The sequence below is a fragment of the Stigmatopora nigra genome, chromosome 21 (genome assembly GCF_051989575.1).
Source record: "Stigmatopora nigra isolate UIUO_SnigA chromosome 21, RoL_Snig_1.1, whole genome shotgun sequence".
Lineage (NCBI taxonomy): Eukaryota > Metazoa > Chordata > Actinopteri > Syngnathiformes > Syngnathidae > Stigmatopora > Stigmatopora nigra.
This window is the reverse complement of record NC_135528.1, coordinates 2988828-3007928: the sequence shown is the minus strand read 5'-3', so window position 1 is coordinate 3007928 and position 19101 is coordinate 2988828. Positions and strand designations below refer to the sequence as shown.

Here is a 19101-nt window from a genome sequence, read left to right as displayed (position 1 = left end):
TATATATATATATATATATATATATATATATATATATATATATATATATATATATATATATATATATATATATATATATATATATATATATATATATATATATATATATATATATATATATATATATATATATATATATATATATATATATATATATATATATATATATATATATATATATATATATATATATATATATATATATATATATGTGTATATACATACATGTGTATATACATGTGTGTACATGTATATGTGCATATGCCTGTGTATGAAAAATATACAAATGTATAATGCTTAAATAATAATGAGACACAAATATATTTGACTCAATACATACTGTTTTAGGAATAAATATTGGTAACAAAAAATACAGCATTTTTTAATTTTTGGGAAATTCATTTTACCCCATTGATATTCTTTTATTTTTCAATTTTATTTCAAAATACAAATAATATTATAGTATTTATTTTTCTTGTCCCTTTCCCCTCCAGTTCAGCATTTTTTACCCCTAAACACTAATATTTTTAATATAATATTTATATACTGTTTATGTAGTTTAATATATCCTGTACTGAGTTGTGTTTGGAGTCGTACTGTGATTGATTGCATGGTGTACTGCACTCCTACTTTTCATGTGCGCTGCTGACAGCCGTGCTACGACACAAACTTTCCACTGTGGCAAAACACAAACTTTGTTCCAGCAAACTTCATGTATCATTCTGCGGAACTTGAAAAAGTGTCAGCGTGAAAAAAACCCCGAAATGTGTGTGGTGATACTCTCAGCTGCCGGTTTTGTTGTTTACGTTAAGCGAAGCGAGCCGCCAAGCCTACGACGTAATGGAAGTACAATTTATGGGCTGTTTTCATTTGTGCCTGAAGTGGCCATTACTTCATTCAAGCACTTTTAACACCTATAAGGGACACTTTGGATTATTAATATGATTATTTACTATTGGATTCTTGTTGTGTCTTTCAGTTTTCTGCTGGTTTTCAGCTGCTTAGTGCTGTCTGTTTTCTCCACTATCCCTGAACACCAAGGCCTCGCCAACCAGGGCCTCTTCATCCTCGTAAGATGCTCAAACACAACAACAAAAAATGCACACAATTCAAATGTATTACATTTTATTTCATTTGATTTAAAACTGAAAAGTGGTGTTTTCAAATAATGGGTTTTAAACTTAACCCAATTAGTATCAATCAATACTTTATTTAAATTTTCATTTCAAGTACCGTATTTTTGGACCACAAGTCGCACCTGAGTATAAGTCGCACCTGAGTATAAGTCGCACCTGAGTATAAGTCGCACCTGAGTATAAGTCGCACCTGAGTATAAGTGGCAAGAGCCAAAAAATACACAATGGTACAGGAATATATTTTATTAGAAAATAAAAACCAACATGAAAGTAAAAGTAATTAAAAAAAAAAAAGAAATAGCCCTGGCTAAGTAGGCATTTGTTAACATAGGAGTTTTTCCAGATAATTATAGCTTAAATAACAACATAACAGAGAGAAAAAAACATAGCAAAATATGAAAAAAAATGCTATTTACGGTCATGGAATTTTTTTTTTTACTAACAAACCATATTAAAATTTTGAGATTTGAGATTATTTCAATGATTATTTAATGATTCTAATTGAATGGATTTACTGCATATAACACTGCTATAGATGTTGAGGTAGTTGCAAGATTAAAAGCTTAACATTTGAGGTGGAAAGTGCTTGAAAAGCGCTTGAAGTTGACCTTAAAAATGGTGTGTAAACACGTACTAACACACTTTAGCGTTATATTGTTCACAGAGCGCCGACTAAGCAGCGCGGGGGATTCAGGTGCTGTCGAGTGTGCAGGAAATGGCAGACACCGTCCACTAATCCTAATAGCCATCCCATAATAATCCTCCCTACCGGCTGCCATGATACGGACTCTTAATGGACGCCGGCCTGGCCTGAAGCGGCCCCGGCCTCTTTGGCTCCTCCCTTTTCGCCTTCTTTTCACGCCCGGTGAACGGCCGAGTCGATGAGTGGGCGCTTAGCCACTAAAGGAATTTACTCATGTCTTGGAAAAACATAGAAATAAGACAGTAATAGATATTACCTTGAGGTAATGTCAGCATTAATACTTTGTGAACACAAAACAGCCGACTCTGAGTTTTTTCCCATTACAGTGGTACCTCGAGATACGAGCTTAATGCGTTCCGGAACTGAGCTCGTATGTCGATTTACTCGTAAATCAAACAAAATTATTCGTTACAACCCTCTGAAAAAACAACCAAAACAGGATATTGGATTGAAAAAATATTTTTATTTGTTCTAATTTGCCATCTATTAACAAAGTGACAAATAACTAGTGGTTTAATAGTACGAAAAATTGTTTAATAGTACTAAATTAGACAGATTTTGCAGAGGGGAGAGGAGCGGGGACTTTTAGTATACGTGACGGTATATGCATTTTTGGATAGTAAATATTACAGTGCCGATAATACAAAGTTTTCCATGTTTAAAATTTTTATTCAAGGCTCTTCAATCGATATAATCCAATATTACTATGTTGCTATTCAACACATTCAGTTAGATTTCTCTTTATGTGATAAATACAAGGCAATTTGAATGTTTTGACTGCTTTTTTTGCAGAAACCTTTCAGGCATTTTAATGAAAACCATTCAAAAACAGGTTTTTAAACAGTATTTAAACGTTAATGTCAATTTGATATTCGCCTAACAAAGGGATCCAGATCGATGTTAACTCGTTTAATCCGTAGTATTTTGCTGCATCCTTTTGTTGTGTTTTTTTCGCAGGAGTTTGTGATGATTGTGGTGTTCGGCCTGGAATACTTCATCAGAATCTGGGCGGCGGGCTGCTGCTGCCGATATCGCGGCTGGCAGGGACGGCTGCGATTTGCCCGCAAGCCCTTCTGCATCATCGGTCAGGAGCTAGTCACGGAATTTTCGGAATCCCTGTTCTTTCCTCATTTTTTTTTTACGTTGCTTTCTTTTCAGACTTTATCGTCTTCGTAGCGTCGCTGGCCGTCATTGCGGCGGGAACGCAGGGAAATATCTTCGCTACGTCGGCGCTCCGTAGCATGCGCTTTCTACAGATCCTGCGCATGGTACGCATGGATCGGCGCGGGGGCACTTGGAAGCTGCTGGGATCGGTCGTCTATGCTCACAGCAAGGTGGGAATCAATAAAGATGAAAAAATATCACTTTAAAAACGGTCTGACAACAGTTTAGATGTAAACATTCTGACCAAGAATAAAACAAAAAGGCTGTAATTGGCAGGCCAACAATTCAGGGTGTCCCCCGTAAGGGGCCCATAGTTTGCTGGGATGGGTTCCATATAAAAATATAAGTGTGTGTATATATAAGTATATGTATGTGTATGTGCGTATATATAAGTATATGTATGTGTATGTGCGTATATATAAGTATATGTACGTGTATGTGCGTATATACAAGTATATGTACGTGTATGTGCGTATATATAAGTGTGTATATATGTGCGTATATATATGTATGTGTATATGTGCGTATGTATGTGTATATGTATATGTATGTGTGTATATGTGCGTATATATATGTATGTGTATATGTGCATATGTATGTGCATATGTATGTGCATATGTATGTGCATATGTATGTGCATATGTATGTGCATATGTATGTGCATATGTATTTGTATATGTATGTGTATATGTATATGTATGTGTGTATATGTATGTGTATATGTATGTATGTATGTGTATATGTGTATATATACACAGATATGTGTATATATCTGTGTATATATACACAGATATATGTGTATATATGTGTATATATACACGTGTATATATGTGTATATATACACATATATATGTGTATATATGTGTATATATACACATATATGTGTATATGTGTATAATATGCTTAATTAATAATGATACAAAAATATATTTTACTCAATACGTAGTTTTAAAAAATTAAGCAATACGGGAATTTTTTTGTAAAAAGTATGGTTTTTTTGTAAGACCGATCACTGTGCATGTAAGCAAGCAATGTACCGACATAGTCAAGATGTCTGTGTTATTCAGTGATATCTAAACATTCTTGAATTTAGTGCATACAAAACTGATTGGGCACCCTGTCCACTTTGGGGAAAATTTTAGACTATTAAGTGCACCCTATTTTAATATGTACTGCATTTTGTTTGTATGTGTATTATTGCTTAATAAGGGGAATTTCAATCATTAATAAGGGGAGCAATTGAAATAACAATGAATTGTGATATCAATAATAATTGATGGGAAAAAAAGTTATCCCCCTCACATGGCAAACACTAAACTTCCACTGATCACGCCGGCACGAGAATGCAATTATTGAAGATTTTTAATGGTCGTTTAATGGGACAAAAGCTCAAGAATAAGCAATGAGCGTCTGGTACCTACTCGCCGGCTGCCTGAAAGGCCAAAGTCCACTGGAAGGCTCATTTGGCGTCCAGCCTTTGTGCTGAGAAGGACGAACGTGCAGCTCGAATGGCTGTTTGAAAGTGATTAGCACATTGATACGAGAGTGATGATTAATGAGTGCAACAGCTGACTTCCCGTACGTCTCTCAGGAGCTGATCACGGCGTGGTACATCGGGTTTCTGGTGCTCATCTTTGCCTCATTCCTCGTCTACCTGGCCGAGAAGGACAACACTGACTTCAGCAACTATGCAGACTCCCTCTGGTGGGGCATTGTGAGTAGCAAGGATGAAATTGGTGTGACCACTTCATTTCAGTGCCAAAAGAGGAGCTTCATTGAGAATGATGCATTTACAATGGGATGCAGTTTCATAGGCAGGGCTTCTTTTCTCTCTTTTTTTTTAATGTTTCACCTGTTTTACTCTTAACTATTCTGACATTCTTATTCTTGTGATGAGATTATATAACAACAACTAATACACGTATTTAACTAAAAAAAATATGAATTAAGTTAAAAAAAATGAAATCTCCATTTCATTCATAAAAAAACATTTCAACTATATATATATATATATATATATATTGATATATATATATATATATTGATATATATATATATATATATATATATATATATATATATATATATATATATATATATATATATATATATATATATATATATTGATATATATATATATATATATATATATATATATATATATATATATATATATATATATATATATATATATATATATATATATATATATATATATATAATCTCATATGTATTGTTGAAATGTTTTTTTATGAATGAAATGGAGATTTCATTTTTTTTAACTTAATTCATATTTTTTTTAGTTAAATGCGTGTATTAGTTGTTGTGTTATAAGTTTTTATTTTACTACTCACATTTTTGTTCTGTTCTTCTTTTAATATTCTTTTTATTCAATTTTACTTTTGTATGATTGAATAGTTGGGATGTAAACACATCTGAATATAAGATAAACATGCAATATATATATATTTTTAATGTCTGTCTTGTAATTTCTAGATAACGTTGACTACTATTGGTTACGGCGACAAAATCCCTCGTACATGGCAGGGGCGTCTCTTGGCGGCTGGTTTTGCTCTCTTAGGCGTCTCCTTCTTTGCCCTACCTGCAGTAAGTTTGCTATTTTATGATTTTTTTGTGTGGTAATGTATCCTGCATACAAGTTCCTTACTTGTTTTCAATTTTAGGGCATTCTTGGGTCAGGCTTTGCCTTGAAGGTTCAGGAGCAGCACAGACAGAAACACTTTGAGAAGAGACGCATGCCTGCTGCCAACCTCATTCAGGTACAAGCATCTTAAGTATACATGGATATATATATATATATATATATATATATATATATATATAGCACATATATAAATACAATCATATATAATTATACATATGTGTATACACACATGTATATACGTATGAATGTGTATACGTATATATAGATAAATAGAAAGATATACACACATGGATAGACATACGTAGATAGACATACCTAGTTAGACGTACATAGATAGACGTACATAGATAGACGTACATAGATAGACATACATAGATAGACATACATAGATACACATACATAGATAGACATACATAGATAGACATACATAGATAGACATACATAGATAGACATACATGGATAGACATACATAGATAGACATACATAGATAGACATACATAGATAGACATACATAGATAGACATACATAGATAGACATACATAGATAGACATACATAGATAGACATACATAGATAGACATACATAGATAGACATACATAGATAGACATACATAGATAGACATACATAGATATACATAGATAGACATGCATAGATAGAAATTCGTAGATAGACATTCATAGATAGACATTCATAGATAGAAATACGTAGATAGACACATAGATAGACATACAATGACTTTATTCATCCCGTATTCGGCAAATTTCACTGTCACAGTAGCAAGAGGGTAAGAATACAGACACAGAAAAATACATTTTAGACATAAATAAATAGGTAATAAATAAATAGACGTGTTGCTGAAATATAAATATTAACGATAACAAAGATTGATATTGATCTGGCCAACATTGCCCATAGCAAAAAAACTGCTAAGGTACAGCATCGCCATGTTATTAGTATTACTTCCCATTGTCGATAATGTAGTTTACTGTTATGTAGTTTTTAAATATAGTTTTTAAATGTCATACGCATACATATTTGTACTTTCCCTTGCTATATTTGACAGTCAGATGAAATTGCTTTAATATTGTTGTCACTTATATATACATATATACATAACATCTTTGTTATCATTAATAAAATATTGTCTTTTTGTCAGAAATCTGAAATATACACCATTTTGACAACTCATTGGACTTAACCCACTATTGCAGTTACCTTTTCAAAACTGCCTTATGAATCTGCATATGTAATTTGGATGCCAGCTACAAAACGTGATATAATTGAAACACTGCATTGAACCTGACTGACAAAAATGGACTTAGCCTGCTTCTTCTGTGTTGAATACAGTGTGTCATTTAATTTGTGTGTTCGCCAGGCCGCCTGGCGTTTGTACTCCACTGACGCCAAACACTCCTATTTGACGGCCACCTGGTATTTCTATGACAGCATGCTACCATCTTTCAGGTAATATTTTGCCCGCCCTGGCAGGCTCGCCCGCTCAATTGCGTGATATTGACGTGTTTTTTTTAGATACGCATGTTTAGTCGACTATTTATCTGCGGAATTTGCAAACACAGAAACACACATGAACATATTGTTTTTTGTAAGTGCGTGACACCTCTCCACTGACTCATGCTTTTAATAATTTCCCTCATAATTGTGAATTATCTTCCAATGACACGATCATTTGATTACATTTGATTTACTTTCTGACATTGTTCTTTTTTCATTAATTTCACTAATTTGCTCAAAAGGAGAGGAACTTGAGAGTAAATCATAAAAATATACAGTGGAATGTCCAAATTTGGCTCTGATTAGGAATTAATGGACATTTTTGTAAAAATGTACACATCATAACCTGTGAACATGAATTTGTATTTTTTTTTTATTCTACTTTTGATCATGAATAAATGTTAACTCGAATTGAAATAAGAACAAATGCGTGAGAGTGAGATTGAGTTGGAAAAACTTGCTCAATGACAAAGTTTGACCCAAAAAACATGATTGTGGAAGTCGGTGAACAAAAAATAACAAAAAAATAATGTACAAAAAGTTACAAAAACTAATGAATTTGAGTTTAGACAAAAAGTTGTTGATGGGTATTTTTAGTAGCGGAAACATTTGACAAATTTTAGCCAATCAAAGTTCAAATAAATGCCATGATTACTACATATACAGATCAATTAGCTCTATTATGAGTTCACAAAATTAAAATTGTTTGAAATTAGTTTGCTAAACAAATTTGTCTGCTTAGCTTTTTCTTAACAAATCCACATTTAGTAATTTTTTTTAAAAAAAGTTAGATTTTAAATATGAGATCGAACTAATATGTTTCCAAAAACTAGATTGTCAGTTCAGATGACCTAAAAATTGTCAGCGTGTATTCAGAAAACTAATTTGACAGCATGATAACGTGCGTAAACAACTCATGATTGGACATTATCAAATATTCTTCTTCCGCTTTATGTTTTTTTTCCTCGATATTTCCTCTCCTTTTGCGCACAGGACCATGATGGCCTTTTTGCGTCTTTTGATTTTGCCTTCTTCATCCCCTGTTGTGTTGTTTTTGTTTGTTTTTTGTGTTGAATTTGTCATGTTTTATGTTTATTTGTGCACGTGGCCGTCAGAGAACTGACGCTACTGTTCAGTCACCTCCAGCGGCAGCGGAACGCCACCCAGAGGGCGCCGCCGCCGCCTTACAGCGCCAACTTCCACCACGCGCCGCTGTCAGGGCTGCGGCCCTACAGCGCCCCCTATATGTCGGGGGACAGGTACGCAGCTCGCACCACGGCCCGCGTCATAGGGACAACATACACACTCCAACACACACACTCAAGCTTTTGTGTTGCCATGCGGCTAACAACGATTGAACGCACTAACGCTGTTGCCAAAAATGGGCGTGCCTTCATCTATGTTTTCATCTTCCTCCTCCTCCTCACCGCTTTTCACTCTTCTTCTTCTCTTTGTCGCCACCATCACGACATCCACCTAATTTTGCCCTCCTCCTCCTCCTCGCCAGGAGGCCAGAAGCGCCGCGCAGGTCTGTGCCTCATGTCATCAGCTGCCATTTTGGGGCGCAGGGCCCATTCAGTTTTGCTTGCTTGACTTACTGGTGAATTCAAGATGAGGGACTTAAGTTGTTTTGGGGTGTTTGGATTTATTATTGCTGTTGATGGATATACTCTGGTGTCATGCATGCTTGCCATTACCTGCTAATCTGGAAATTGATGATTCGCAGACCATCATTTTATGCCAAAAAGCGCCATTTGGGGTACAGACACTGGACAAACCATTAGTGCACATGCAGAATGAGTTAAAAATAGAAATGGCTGCAAAGCAACTCTTATGTATATGAAATGGTTAAAACTCTATAATACAGCTGGCTGATCTAATTAAAAAAAAAATCTGGTCTGTGTGGTAGTTGCAAAAATATAATAATGGGTAATCACAGTATGGGAAAAGAAACAAACTAAATGCATTATATTGTGAGGGTTCTAGTTCATTTCCATGCAATTGTGAAGTACATTTAAGAAATCTTTCTTAAAAACTAAATTAAAATAGATGGGTTTTTTTGCCTCCAATTTTCATAGTATTTAACTCATTGCCTGCCATTGACAGTATGAAACATCCAATTCTTTTGAACTTGGAGGACTTGTTATATATGCTCCTCTGACTTCCAATCCATTTTGATTGGGAGTCTCCCAGTTGAGTTCAAAGAGTGCACTATAGAGGGTTAACTCACTCACCTAGTAACTGACTAACTACCAATTTTAGATTATAAGAATACACTAATACTAGATAAAAAATATTGTATATAAAAACCCTACTTTTAGTTATGGTTTATCAGTACCACATTATATTAGATGAGATTGAGAATGAGATTTAGAGGAGATTTAGAGGAGATTTAGGAGATTTAGAGGAGATTTAGAGGAGATTTAGAGGAGATTTAGAGGAGATTTAGAGGAGATTTAGAGGAGATTTAGAGGAGATTTGGAGGAGATTTGGAGGAGATTTAGAGGAGATTTAGAGGAGATGAGATGAGAGGAGATGAGATTTAGTTGAGATGAGATTTAGATGAGATGAGATTTAGATGAGATGAGATTTAGATGAGATGAGATTTAGATGAGATGAGATTTAGATGAGATGAGATTTAGATGAGATGAGATTTAGATGAGATGAGATTTAGATGGGATGAGATTTAGATGGATGAGATTTAGATGGATGAGATTTAGATGGATGAGATTTAGATCAGATGAGATTTAGATCAGATGAGATTTAGATCAGATGAGATTTAGATCAGATGACATTTAGATCAGATGACATTTAGATCAGATGACATTTAGATCAGATGACATTTAGATCAGATGACATTTAGATCAGATGACATTTAGATCAGATGACATTTAGATCAGATGACATTTAGATCAGATGACATTTAGATCAGATGACATTTAGATCAGATGACATTTAGATCAGATGACATTTAGATCAGATGACATTTAGATCAGATGACATTTAGATCAGATGACATTTAGATCAGATGACATTTAGATCAGATGACATTTAGATCAGATGACATTTAGATCAGATGAGATTTAGATCAGATGACATTTAGATCAGATGAGATTTAGATCAGATGAGATTTAGATTAGATGAGATTTAGATTAGATGAGATTTAGATTAGATGAGATTTAGATTAGATGAGATTTAGATTAGATGAGATTTAGATTAGATGAGATTTGGATCAGATGAGATTTAGATCAGATGAGATTTAGATCAGATGAGATTTAGACTAGATGAGATTTAGATTAGATGAGATTTAGATTAGATGAGATTTAGATTAGATGAGATTTAGATTAGATGAGATTTAGATTAGATGAGATTTAGATTAGATGAGATTTAGATTAGATGAGATTTAGATTAGATGAGATTTAGATTAGATGAGATTTAGATTAGATGAGATTTAGATCAGATGAGATTTAGATCAGATGAGATTTAGATCAGATGAGATTTAGATCAGATGAGATTTAGATCAGATGAGATTTAGATCAGATGAGATTTAGATCAGATGAGATTTAGATCAGATGAGATTTAGATCAGATGAGATTTAGATCAGATGAGATTTAGATCAGATGAGATTTAGATCAGATGAGATTTAGTTTGGATTTAGTTTGGATTTAGTTTGGATTTAGTTTGGATTTAGTTTGGATTTAGTTTGGATTTAGTTTGGATTTAGTTTGGATTTAGTTTGGATTTAGTTTGGATTTAGTTTGGATTTAGTTTGGATTTAGTTTGGATTTAGTTTGGATTTAGTTTGGATTTAGTTTGGATTTAGTTTGGATTTAGTTTGGATTTAGTTTGGATTTAGTTTGGATTTAGTTTGGATTTAGTTTGGATTTAGTTTGGATTTAGTTTGGATTTAGTTTGGATTTAGTTAGGATTTAGTTTGAATTAGAATTCTATTTAGTTCCGTATTTGGGAAATTCCCTTGGTTGCAGTAGCAAGACAGACACAGAAGACATTGTAGACCTAGGTAAAATATTAAAATGATTTTTTTTGTGTTGGTGCATCTAATGAAGAGACCAATCAGTGTTCCTTTGGCGCTTTTTAGGCAATTTGAAATATTGAGCCCCCTGCACCCTTCCATCCCTCACTTGCACTTTTTCCTGCTTCCTCCTCCAATGCCCCTCTTCCCTCTACCTCCTCACCCTCTTTACCTTGTGTGTCTCCTCCTCCAGTCAAGTGCTCGCTAAAAAGCGAGGTCTCTTCCGGATTCATGCCGGACGCAAGCAGAGGTATTCGCGCACGCAGCCTGTGCACGACCGCCACCGCCATTCACTTTGAATATTTGATCGCTTGCCTATTGCATTCTTTTTTTTTGCGGACCAGAGTTGTTTTGTACTGGTTACGGCGTTAAGTGAACTTGAATATAAAAATTCTGAGAGAAAAATATGCCCCTTAATGTGATCAGACTTTCTTTTAAAATACAATTTATGGATGACCAGTCATAGATTTTTAGGGGGAAAAATCACCAAGTTTAATTTCAATGACACAATAATTTTAAAATCTTAGCCTTGCGAAAAAGAAAGGCATTATACAAATGAATTATTACAAAAAACATTATTTGTCATACATTAATTAGCTCATTTTCAAAAATCTCTACTTTATAGATTAATGATTTCTAGATTTTTATCATCACCGTATTAAGTAAAAATCATATTGATGTATGTATAGTCTTTGTTTTCCCCATGTATCCATTTTAAATCAATTTTATTATTAAAATTGTGTTTATTTGAATTTAATGGGCCTAAAAAATAAAACACATGGTGAACTGTTCTTTAGTATTTTAAATTCTAATCAAATGTATTAATTCTATACATCTGTTTACAAATCCTTAGATGAAAAATTGCCAAAATTAAAAAATAATAATCTCTATGACCTTTTTAAAAAGAAAAACACACATTTCTTAACTTTAACATATTTACAATTGAAATATATATTTTTAAATTAATTCAAATTATGAATGCAATTTCCCATGCTTGCACAATTTGATTACTCTGGTCCTCAAAAGTCGAAACTAAAATGAATATCTTAACATGACGAGATGTTTCACGAGGCAATTTTGCCACGATTCAACTCGCCGTTGCTCTTTATTAATAAAGCATCAACGCGGAACGCATGTGCGGAAGTCGCCGATGTTTTACGAGCGTGACGAGTCCAGCATGTCTAATGTTAAGGCGGCTGGCCTTTATAATGAATCATTTAGCATGCCTCTTTTCTTTCTTTATTATTTACCAGCTCTTAAGTGCTCTCATGTTTCTCTCGGCATGAACATTTTCCATCAAAAATCGCCTATTGCAATGCTCATATCCACAACAACACTGGGATTTAGTTTTTTTATTTTCTCTCTCATGATAGGTAGAGAGAGGTCAGCACACACTTGTTGTTATTTTAAAGGCCTTCCATTAAAAGCCCCAAAAGTCTTTTAGAGATGTTAAAAAAGTTCATTGCTAAGGATATTGGAATAAAAGTTGTATTTTTTTTATCTGTTAAGAAATGGAAGGTGTAGTCTGACCTGAAAATGAAAAAAAAAGTATTATTTAAGAAAATAGAGTAGTAATTTTACATGTAATAGTTTTTTTTAAATATTGGAACAAATTAAAATGTTTTATGTAATTATTTGATTATTATTTAAGAGTCCTAACAACACAAAGGTGATATGATTTTCATTTTTACTAAAAAAAAAGATTGGCCATGTATTATTAAAAGGTAATTTACAGTACTGATATAGTATGTCAAAAAAAGTCATAAAAATGTGTGTAATAGTCAACAGACTAGTACATTATTTTACATATCTTTGCTACAGTATGAGAAATTCACTTTTTGATTATTATAACTCATGACAATTACACTATGTAAAATTAATTAGATGTAAAGTATTAACTTTTCATTTGCAAAATGTAATATGGCAAAAAAAAGTTGTAAAATGAGAACAAAATGCTAATTTTAACCCAAAATACATGTTGTCATGTTACATAGAAAAAACATTTATGACAAAAAAGCTGGATAATGTGTTAAAAAATACAAAAAGTAAGTTTAAAATTGTAATAATGCAAAGTAGCAATTATGAAAATTGAATCCATCTTAAAAAGTCATTCCCTAAACAATAATCTAAACTACATCAAAGTTAAAAACAGCGGTGTGTAGACTTCTGCTAAAACCTTTGCTTGCATTTGTTTGGCTACATTGTGAAACTTTCACAATCCACTTTTCCACATGCTCAAAAAGAGTATATCATTTCCTTCCCAAAATCTGCGTGTTTGCCAAAATCTGCTCTGCTAATGGAGGAATGCGTGACTGCGTTGGTTTCCGAATGTCCATGCCTTGCGTTTTTGTTGACTACTTTTGTCCCGAGCGTGCAAGTTTGTGTAGGTGTTCATTTTTCAGGTGTGCGTGTGCACTCTGAAGTCCCCCCCTTTTTTTTTTTTGCTTAATCCAATGCGATTACGGGAGCGTGTCTTTTATTCCAATAGCATTTTTCAGCTTTTCCAGCACCTGCCAAGTCATGATGAAGTAAAGTGGTCGCCATGATGACACTTTTTTTTTTTTTTTTAACCAAACTGGCATCCCTTTTTATTAGCCGCATGGATTTACAGATCCCAAAGGGAGGGGAACAAAAAAAATCTAAAAAAAATCAGCAATTGTGTACTGCATAGAAATAGAAACTAAACTCTTTTTTTTCTCTGTCGGTGGGCAGCAGTAAACTCGGTTTCCGGGACAGGATCCGGATGAATAATTCCCGCTCGGCCCAAGTAATCCGGAACAAGGCGTCACCGCAGGTGCCTGGCCAGAGTGTTAGGCACTCACCCACCCAAGAGAATGTCCCCGAGGCGGCAAGTCCTGGCAAGGTTCAGAAGAGTTGGAGCTTCAACGACCGCACTCGCTTCCGGACGTCACTCCGGCTCAAAGCCAGGCCTCCTGTCGAAGGTATTACGCATATTCGAAACTCCCAAAACAAGTTTGAGATCTGACTATTAGGATGTTTTGATTGATTAACTTATTTGATAAAGGGACAGCACATATTGGATTGGATTGTATAAGTTTATTCATCCAGTATTCGGGAAATTTCGTTGTCACAGTAGCAAGAGGGTGAGGATGCAGAAATAGGAAAGGCATTTTAGACATAAGTAGATAGGTAATAAGTACCGTATTTTCACGACTATAAGGCGCACTTAAAAGTCTTAAATTTTCTCCAAAATAGACAGTGCGCCTTATAATCCAGTGCGCCTTATATAAGGAAAAAACTGAAAACCAAAAACGAAAAACCACCACTGTCGGATATTAAAAAAAAACAAAAATGCTTGAAATGAAACAATACTGTTATATATGCAGATGCCATATTATTTTACAAAATCTTCCATCATATAGCTTCTCCCCCACTGCAAGATCATATACAAAAAAATCCAAAACATCAACAATGGCTGGCTCTAGAGGTGACTGTGTAGTGAGTGCTTCATACCTAGAAGTCAATAGCAATTATCGTATTTTCACGACTATAAGGCGCACTTAAAAGTCTTAAATTTTCTCCAAAATAGACAGTGCGCCTCATAATACAGTGCGCCTCATAATACAGTGCGCCTCATAATACAGTGCGCCTTATAAATGGAAAAAAATTGCATTCAATGAGGGTGCGCCTTATAGTCGTGAAAATACGGTAAATTAATAAAAATACATGGATAAATATATAAATAAATCAGCCATTAGTTTTGTTAAAGAGCCTGACAGCTAATTGGAGGAAGGATCTGCGGAAGCGCTCCTTCCTGCAATGAGGGTGCAGCAGTCTATTGCTGAAAGAGCTTTGGAGGGACTCCACAGACTCATGCAGGGGGGTGGGAGGTGCTGTCTATGATGGATATCATCCTGGTCAGCATCCTCCATTCTCCCACTGACTCCACAGTCCAAAGGACGGACAGCCCCGAACAGAGCTGGCCCTCCTGACCAGTTTTTTCAGCTTGTTCCTGCCCCTCTCCGTGGTCCTGGATCCCCAACAGACCACTGCATAAAACACTATAGATGCCACCACAGTGTCATGAAAAAATCTTCAGCAGTGTTCTGCACACTCCAAAGGACCGTAGACTCAGGGCATCTATGTTTGTGTACCAGTCTAGTTTGTTGTTGAGGTGAACACCCAGATACTTCAAATATTACTGAACATATACTACTATTGGAGGGATACAGGCCAGGCTGCCTACTGACTAGCCATTGTGAGGGGACTTCTAGGCAACTATTGTTTATTTCCACCAAAGATACACTTGTGAAAATTGATTCAGACGGATTTTGAGTCGACAGAGGAATCGTGTAATATAATATCGCTGAATACATTTTTCAAAAGGCTTTTCATTTCATAGTTGAGGGCCTGGGAGAAGACAGCGCGGAGGACAAGGGTTACTGCGATGTGGCAATGGACGATGTCATCCCTGCTGTGAAGACACTCATCCGAGCCGTTAGGTGAGTCACTAAATCTTTATGGAAAAAAAATGTAAAATGTGTTTGTCAAAAAGAAACCCATAAATATGATGCTTTGTTTTAAAATGTAACAGGGTACAATTAGAGAGAGAAAAGTTTATAGACTGAAAAGTCATTTTTTTCAATTACTTATTCGGTATTTCACTAAATTAATAAAGGGTCTTAACATGAATAATATAGTCATTTATATAGTTGAGTCCATAAATGTCCATTGAAAGTATTTCATTATGGAAATAGGATAACAATAATTTCTATCACAAAAAAACTGGTGCTAAACCCAATTTTGTCCCATCCCATATTATAGTCATGATTGCCATTAAGACCATATTTTATTTTATTATCACAAATATACAAGACAAATGAAATGTCTGATTGTGAATAACCCCCTTGTTTTGTATTTATAGTTCAAAGGGCGTTGAGTTATATCCAGATCCCAAAAATTAAAGTGCCCTAATTTTTGCACCAATAACAATTCCTTCCCAGATCTATTAATTAAGATCTTTGCTTATTTGTTTCTCTTTGACTATCAGTTAACAGATGTGATTCTATAAGTATTCACACCGTTACACTTTGCTGAGTCAGCAAATCCTAATAATCCAAATGTCGCATCTTTATCCTCATCATTACAATATATGTGCATGCTTTGCTCTTTTTGAAAGGCCTGTTTATGAATGATAAGGTCATTGGGTACTGTAATTAATCTTACACGGCGGGGGTTTCATTGTTTAATTGTGAGAGTGTGTGGGGGGGGAATCCGATATACCTAGTGTATCACTTTGTGTGCACATCTGCAGGATTTTGAAGTTCCTGGTAGCCAAGAGGAAGTTCAAGGAGACGTTGCGTCCATACGACGTGAAGGATGTCATCGAGCAATACTCAGCCGGACATCTAGATATGCTTGGTCGGATTAAGAGCCTGCAGATGCGGTAGTATAAGAAAAAATTCTATGGATGAATGAAGGTCTTTTGAAATGATACCATGTGGCCTTGGTTCAGGGTGGACCAGATCATTGGACGAGGTGCCGTCCAGACTGATAAGAAGGCGCGACCTGAAAAAGGTGAGAAGACGCCACCGGAACTGGATTCTCTGGATGAGCTGAGCATGATGGGACGTGTGGTCAAAGTGGAGAAACAGGTATATTTCTTTGGTGATGTCAGGTAACGTGAACTAAGGTTATTGTACTTGTGATATGGAACGTAGGATTTATTTCTAGTAATGTAGCGTCTCAATAATTTCAAATTTTATGTGGGCCGGACCATTTTAGATATAATATATATATATTTTTTTATAAATTAAAATTAATTAATTAATTAAAAGAACTGGATTAAAAATCCATGAATATTCACTTTTTTTAGATCTAAAACAATGTTTATTTTAGCTTTTTTTTAACATATTTTTAGATTTTACAATATGATTTTTGAACTAATAACACAGAAAAAGATTGATTAAAATTTACAATTATTGATTTAAACGGAGTGGAAATCAGGAAATTTAATATACATCTATACTCTTCATTTTAATTTGATCCTGAAACAGAAAGTTTAATTTGCAGGTTTAAGTTGATATTTTTATAGCTCACACAAACTGCCACAACCTATCTTATATTGCACGATTCAAACAAACAATTATTAAACCAGTTTGTCAGTCTATCCCATACTTTTCAATTTAATTTTTCAATTTTCTACCTAGAGGCACTCATTTGCCTATAAAAAAACTTTCATAACTTGAAAATGTTGTACCTAGACGCATTTGTAAGTAGAGGTATGACTGTACAATGTAATTGCACTTTCTGTGACAAAAATAGACGCATTTGCTTACTTTTCAGATTCAATCCATCGAAGATAAGCTGGACCTTCTGCTCAACTTTTACTCACAATGCCTGAAGAAAGGCTCGTCATCACAGGTGGCTATTTCGTCACTGCTTCTGGACACAGACCTGACATCGGACTACCACAGCCCCACGGACCAAAGAGACCTCTTCCCTTCCGCTAACACGCTCTCACAGTCTGATAGCGCCACCTTGGAGTCGTAGCCAGACCTCTTTTCTTCTTGGTTAGTGTTTTTTTTTCTCTTTTCAACCCTTCAGAAGGCTCTGCTGGACTGAGAAACCCCCCACCCCCACGCACGCCTCTTGAGGATCAACACTAGCTTGCAAAATTTGAGTACCACTGAATACATAGCACAGTATTGGTCTCAAGGGTATTAAAACAAAGGTACTTTTTATTTGGTTTTTTAAGGATTTTAGGATACTGTGATGAATGTAAGGCTCTGAGCCCACAGGCCAAAAAACAAAGAACAAAAAAAAGGAAAAACATCATTTCATGTTTGGCATCATGCACGCCAGAGCCATGTTTACGTATTTGCGGCATTACGAGACGTGAAAGGAGGCAGCGTCACCGAAAACAATGTTGCATGTTGTAGAAGACGTTTGTTAGGGAGCTTGGCAAAAAAAAGGAGATGTGTGCCTTCTTTTGAAAGTTCCACACGGCGAATATATTTTCATCTTGTAAATAAGATTTGTTAAGAAGAAGTATGGGTAATTATTTTGTTTTTTTAACAAATGACGCACCAATTGATTGATTTTACTGGTCATAATATTATGTACACCCGCACTTTTTAAGTGTTTAGATCCAGTAGAATACTTTTAACATTACAAAATGCTAAAATAAATACATTAAAATAAAACTTAACTTAAACTACATGCCCGTAGTAACCATTTCAATTCTCTTTTAATTAACTAAATACTTTAAAATAATGAATTTTACTAATAGAAGCTTTCCTCTAATACAAACTTACCTTATAAATCCCTGTTTACCTCTATCGCCCCTCGTAACTATTTTAATATTATTCGCTATTTACGACATACTTGGGACAACTAAAAGAATAAAAATTCAACCATCATCCCAGAATAATTCCATATCTCATAAAAAAATGATCTTTCCTTAAGCTTAAGAAAATCTTATCATTGGATCTCATTTTATTGTAAGGTGTGCCTAATAAAATCAACGATCATAACTCACTAGGCATGCAGCAACTACCTCTATGGCCACTGGAGGGTGCTAAAGGCGAGTAATTGCCTCACTGAAAGTATTAGCATGTCTCCTCTCTCACAATCTCGCTCACTTTTTCTCTCTTACTCTCTCTTTGCACGTTCTCTCGCACATGGCATCAACTTTTCGCCGTCGTTTTGACATTCCAGCCATGCACCAAGCTTCCAATACCAAATACACATACGGAATAAAGCAATAAAATTCTAAGCTACGCTAAAACAGTCTTCCACTTTCTTCCAACGTTGTAGACGATTTTTTCCGCACTTGATAATGATGTTATGCGTCCGCCAAGAATAGAAGTAGTTCACGTGACTAACTTATTAAATTATTTGTGTCAATAAAAAATCTTTAGACCATA

General features: G+C 34.7%; 1 protein-coding gene across 3 annotated transcripts in view; it reads left to right on the top strand.

Moving 5' to 3' along the window:
• kcnq4 (potassium voltage-gated channel subfamily Q member 4) overlaps positions 1-19101 on the top strand; it is a 36441-nt gene extending 17340 nt beyond the window's left edge. The window contains exons 2-16 of one of the 3 annotated variants that reach the window (XM_077743816.1): positions 980-1070; positions 2797-2923; positions 2998-3173; positions 4595-4717; positions 5500-5610; positions 5688-5783; positions 7043-7131; positions 8295-8438; positions 8687-8707; positions 11406-11462; positions 13925-14154; positions 15576-15675; positions 16488-16619; positions 16689-16827; positions 17519-19101. In XM_077743816.1, coding sequence (XP_077599942.1) covers positions 980-1070; positions 2797-2923; positions 2998-3173; positions 4595-4717; positions 5500-5610; positions 5688-5783; positions 7043-7131; positions 8295-8438; positions 8687-8707; positions 11406-11462; positions 13925-14154; positions 15576-15675; positions 16488-16619; positions 16689-16827; positions 17519-17725 — 1843 coding nt within the window. In that variant the 3' untranslated portion in view covers positions 17726-19101. The remainder of the gene's footprint in view (positions 1-979; positions 1071-2796; positions 2924-2997; positions 3174-4594; positions 4718-5499; positions 5611-5687; positions 5784-7042; positions 7132-8294; positions 8439-8686; positions 8708-11405; positions 11463-13924; positions 14155-15575; positions 15676-16487; positions 16620-16688; positions 16828-17518) is intronic. The other 2 variants (XM_077743817.1, XM_077743818.1) reach the window with 2 other exon arrangements.